Consider the following 6000-nt stretch of genomic DNA (forward strand, 5'->3'; position numbering starts at 1 on the left):
ACTCATGCTATCCCCATGGTTTGCCAAAGGTTTCTTTGTGGGGCTGTGAAATGCAGAGTAGATACTTTCCCCTCCTAGAATTGTCAGGAATTCCATTGAGTCCCTTTTACTACTCTTTGTGGCCCAATCAGATGTTTATTTATATATTTGAAATAAATTGTTCTCTCTCTTGTAATCATGTATATATTTTAAATTTCAGTGTCATATGCATATCAAGAACCCTACCGATTTCGAGTGGCTGAAACAGTGCAGATTTTATTTTAATGAAGACTCTGACAAGATGATGATTCACATCACAGATGTCGCTTTTATATACCAGAATGAATTTTTAGGCTGCACTGACAGACTTGTCATAACTCCTCTCACAGATAGGTGATGGAAGGGATTCTGTGATTTTTTTTTCTCCTTTCTTCTTTTCAAAATGCTTAGGGGGTTTTATTATGTCTTCATGTTTTATCGGTTCTTTTGTATCTGAGGTCTTTGAAACCCAGACATTTTTAGCATTATATGTGAGTTTTCCCATATGTTTTATGCTGGATAGAGATAAAAATCTCACCAGACTTACCCAGGAGGAGCCTATACAAAGCAATTTCACTTTGTCTCAATTGAGACAAAGTTAAAATGACCTTTGTGGAAATTGAAGGGCCATGAAGATGAATGGACTGTTCTTTGTTTTTATGGAAATAAAAAGTGTTACAAATCATAGTTGGCCAGGACCAGTATCTTATTGACTCTGCTACTTAGTGCTATCCTATTGAAACAACCAAAATGACATTTGGACAAGAAAGCAATGGAATTCAATTATCTAAGATGTAGTGGAAAGAATACTGATCTGATAGTCAAGGGACTTGGATTCTAATTCCAGTTCTATCACTGGGGCAAGTCATTCAGCTTCTTTGGGTCTCAATTTCCTCATCTGTAAAATGAGGGGGGTGTACTTGAGATTTTCAAAGATCCCTTCCAGTGCTATTCCAGGACATGACCCTGCCTTAAACTTGTGACATCAGCTACATTGTAATTATTTTTAAAAATAATGCTTTATTCTTAATTAGTCCCAAATAAAATGAGCATTTCCATTTTTGTATACATATACTTATATACATACATATATATAACAAAAAAAGAAATATATACTGTGAATCTTTATTATATACCATTTGGTTTTCCTTTTAAGAATATTATAAATTCATGGTTACTGAATTTATCATATTTTAAAAAGTAAAAGATCTGTGATAGCAGAGCAATAGGTTCAGTATTATTTCACATAATAACAAAATAATTATGAATACTTATTACAAAAGAAATGCTTTTAGAATATTTCTAATAATAAAACAATAGTTTTTTCCTCTCTTAGGAGATGTCTTTAAGACATCCTCTCTGTGCTGTTAGGGCTAGGCAGCAATTGTTCTACCATCTTTATTGAATAAGATTGTTTTCAGTTAGGATAAACAAGACAAGACTGGCCCTTGCAATATGTTATTATTTATATATTTTCCTGTGCTAAGTTTGGGCAGATACATGCTAGATAGAAATGAGAAGATGAGTGAATGGAAAAATAAGAGGAAAATAAGGTAATTCAATAACTCAAATTTTAGAGGAATGAAATCAAAAGCTCATCTTTTGTCCAAGTCTTTATAGAAGGCATAGAAAGAATAGGAGGTGAAATCTTTTCCCTGTCCTAGAGGTAGGCCCAATGAAGAAAAAGGAGAAAAAATTTGATGGAGTGAATCATCATTCTCCTTGTTCCCCCACATCTCTTTGAAGTTCAGACAATATACATCTAGTCTTTCTTTCTTGAGCATAATTCCATCTCCCATCTTCCCCCCAAGCAAATTTAGTTTGTTCTCTCAGGCTTTTTTCTAATCCCTTTTCTTCTGAAATACAAGTGATTAGTTTAGGTTAATAGTAAGATATCTCTTTAGTAGCTATACCATGAAGAAGAAAGTTAGGTGCATATGCATTGTGGGAGAGAGTCTAAGCTTTACTTTGTCAGCCTGCAAATCTTTGAATAATGGCATCCAAAAATGATTCCAGTGCCCAGTTGGGTTACTTGTAATTTGGATTCTTCTGAACTCATGATAGTTCCTGTAATGATGCCATGTTAAATCACCAGGAAATTTTATGTTAAAGAGATGGGCATCTGACACAGTGAGCAGTTTGGGATCATTTTAGTTACAACACAATTTCCCAAATCTCATCTATCCCCAAACTTAGAAAAGAAATAATAGTAGCAGAAATGAAGAGTTTCATAAAGACACTTTATCTGTTTAATAAATAATATATACAAAACAAGGAAAACTATACTTCTTTCTTTTCTAGCTCTACAAATTCCTGATTTATCTATAGCATTGTCTTATATTTCCTTTTTTATTCCTTTCTCCTACTTCTCTTTTTGGGAACTGACTTTTCTATTTTTTCCTATTATTTATATCTTCTGTTTCTATCTATCCATGCCATCCCTTTACCCCAAAAGTATGAAACAAAACAAAATTCTGTTGTAAACAGACTATGTGATTAGTATACCTTTGCAGTGGTGCAATGGAGCCAGCTTGTACTGGCTCTGGAGGAGCTGACTGTTAAAATTTCAGCATGAACATTTATATCTCAGAATTTATGAAACACTACAAATCACAAATTGATTTATTGTTTTTTTGATTGTCCAGACTTGAAAAAGTGATGGAGAAAATGTTAATAATAATGCAGATTATTCTTAAAAGTATGTCATGCCTACATTTTTTCCCCTGGAGATCCAGTTGTTAAACATTTACCAGCACATTCATACACTTGAGTTTATTGTAGAGGGAGTGTTGTTAAAAGGGGAAAGAATCTGTGTCGTTAAAGGGTGACAATAAGAAAAAATTCCCTCATCTCTTATGGACTATTTATTATACTATAGGCATTTAATGCTTATACCTGTGGCTAGTAGTCCTGGATTTTCCACAAAGTATCTGTTATCAGGGACAGTTAATTTCATTTCTTTTGGCCTTAGTTTCCTCATCTTTAAAATGAAAGTTTGGGCTAGATGAGCTCTGAATACCCTTTCAGCTCTAACTTTCCATGATTCTATGACAGTGTCATTTTATCATTAGCTCAATTAGTTAGAATAGAGTGCTGATCAGTCTGTGGGAGTTGAGTTCCCATTTAAATTAATTTTATTCCATGATCACAGTCTACATTCCTAATCCTCGTGATTGTTGATCACAAGGAAAATCATGCTAGAGAGTGTCATTGTATCAACACAAATCAGAATCACAGATCCTTTGAGGTTAAAGGGACCATAGAGATTTGAAAAACCCAAATGATTTGCGCAAGATCACAAAGCTTAAGTGGTGCAGCTGAAACTCCAGTTTAGACTTTCTGACTACAAGTTGACTGTTATTTTTTTCTACTAATATGCCACTATTATTGATATTGAGGAAATAACTCAAAATTCATGCCTCAGTGGGGGGTCTGTAGCATAATCATCATATCTGAATAATAGCATATTAAAAAATACAATATTATCTAAGTGGTTGTTCAGTCATTTCAGTCCTGTCTGATTATTTTGCGACCCCCTTTGAGGTTTTCTTGGCAAGGATACTTGAGTAGTTTGCTATTTCCTTCTCTAGTTCATTTTATAGATGAGGAACTGAGGCAAACAAAGTTAAGTGATTTTCCTGGGATCACAAATCTAGTAAGTGTCTGAGGCTATATTTGAACTCATGATGATGAATCGTCCTGATTCTAAGCTCAGTGCTCTATCCGCTGTGCCACCTAACTGCCTATATTAGCTAAAAGGTGAATTTAATAAAATGTAATTATTATAAATTTATGACCAAAACAATGGTTCTCAACTTTAAAAATCTTGATTGTATTATTTCTAAAATATGTGTTTATAGCTAAGTTTTAGTAAAAAGGATAGAGGATCCAGAGCTAAAATAATGAATATTAATTTCATGAATGCATATGTGATAGGATCTGACAGGGAACATGGTGTATAGTGTTTAGGGAGCAATCCTTGAAGCCAATAAGACAAGTTCAAATCTCATCTCGACACATACTAGCTATATGGTCATGGGCAAGTCACTCAAACTCTCAGTGTGCTAGGCAGCCCTATAAAGATATAAATTACACATAAAGTACCAATCTGCATTGACAGAAGTTTCTACACCAGAACTTCCCCACACTGATGAACTCACTGGTTCATGACTTGCTTCTGTCAAATTGTGTGAAAAATGTATGGTAGGATCAAAGGACTTTGAACTTGAATTCTTATGTATTCTTTTTCTACTGCCACTAGATGCTAATACAATAATATGAGCATCATTGCAACTACATTAATGCATGAGAGACACCACCCCCACAACCCTTTCAGGTTACTGGGTGACCAGAAAAATAGAGGATGAAATAGAAGTAGTGAGTAACTGAATTTAGATATTTTTGCTTGTGTTTTGAAATTGTAAATTGTTAAACTCACCTGCTTTTAAAGTTAGGAATAGGGTATACAAATTTATTCAAAATAGTACAAACCAGAAAATATATTTCTGTTCTATATTATGGCCAGTTATGTAGGAGAGAAGGGTTGTTTAGACAAGGCAAGATAGAGGCAGGTGATAGGGAAATAAACACAGATATTGGAAAAAGGGCAAAGAGAAACACACTAGAAATGGGTGGGAGAGAGAGAGTACTGGGGAGAATGGGGGAAAAAATACACATATGCACATACACACAGATAGGTACACATGCAAATACTCTGTGTTGCTTTCCCTAAGAAGGGTGTGAAATTGCTCCTACCTTGGATGATTGTCACTGAATGATGATTGATGCTTCATACTTAAGGCAGGCTTATTTAAGTAGCTGTGTCCTCATGGAGAGAGGCTGGTGACACTGTGCCACATGCTCAGGCACTTTCCACTTAAAACATTATCTTTGCATATTGAGGTAATGACATGTAAGTTGGTTGCCTCTTTTTTCTAATAAACCAGAAACATTCCTGTTAAAGTAATGCCTGATATGTACATTAGTTGATTAGCCAGTGCTTGTTACTCTTTAAGTAATCATTGATTTCTGAAGCTCTGCTTTAAATGGGAAATTTAGCAGTTTAACAGGGGGGATATTATTCTCTGTACTGCAGGGACCAAAGCAACATATCCCAGAGGTGAGATGAAATGAAACAAAGGGCTAGGTTGGACCTGCTAGCTAATGGTCTCCATTCTTCATTTAATAGATGTATTTTCCTCTTTGTTTTCCTGCACAAAGTTATTTGCATTTTAATAAGCATGTTTTTTCATAAAAATAGGTTTTTGAAGAATACTGCTACAAGTGGTCTTCATACTTTTTACTTCTATATTTTTCATCTGGAATGTTCTATTAAAATTTAAAACTGCATTAAGACTTTTGGGACACCCTGTACATATATTTTATATGTGAATATGTATGTACAGATAGAATATATTCCATTTCCATAGATATGTGCAATATATTCCATATGTCATTCCACATACACGTGTACTAATATTCACAATATGCACAAATACATTAAATTATAAATATAAAATGAAGTTTTAAAGCTTGATGTAATTCATGTGAGTATTTGCATTCCATTTACATAGATCATAACCCCTTTGCCATTTAGTACACAATAAAAGATCTTTCTAAGTTGCCTTGCCAAAGAAATGTATCCTACTGTGGCTACTCTGGTGATAAACTTCTACAAATTTAGCTGAGGAGGGGATACATAACTGTGAGTTACTGAGTCCACATTGGAAGCCTTTCTGTGTATATTTAAATGAAATCATTCTTCCCTTTAAAAAGTCATCACTGTTTTTGTAGAATACCAGTACTAAATAGTGCTATTCTATAAATTGCTTCCTTTCACATTATATTATCCTGGAAAATTTTGTACCACATCTAAATTTTGCTCAATGCAATTTTCTGCTTTGAACAGTCACAAGACCCCTGTATAGTGGTGTGTGTATGTGTGTGTGTGTGTGTGTGTGTGTGTGTGTGTGTGTGTGTGTG

General features: G+C 34.3%; 1 protein-coding gene across 1 annotated transcript in view; it reads left to right on the forward strand.

Moving 5' to 3' along the window:
- DNAH5 (dynein axonemal heavy chain 5) overlaps window positions 1–6000 on the forward strand; it is a 294914-nt gene that overhangs the window by 119631 nt on the left and 169283 nt on the right. The window contains exon 34 of the mRNA XM_027869069.1: window positions 200–372. Within this exon, the coding sequence (XP_027724870.1) occupies window positions 200–372 (173 nt within the window). The remainder of the gene's footprint in view (window positions 1–199; window positions 373–6000) is intronic.

The sequence above is a fragment of the Vombatus ursinus genome, unplaced genomic scaffold (assembly GCF_900497805.2).
Source record: "Vombatus ursinus unplaced genomic scaffold, bare-nosed wombat genome assembly UNPS02014791.1, whole genome shotgun sequence".
NCBI classification, from domain to species: domain Eukaryota; kingdom Metazoa; phylum Chordata; class Mammalia; order Diprotodontia; family Vombatidae; genus Vombatus; species Vombatus ursinus.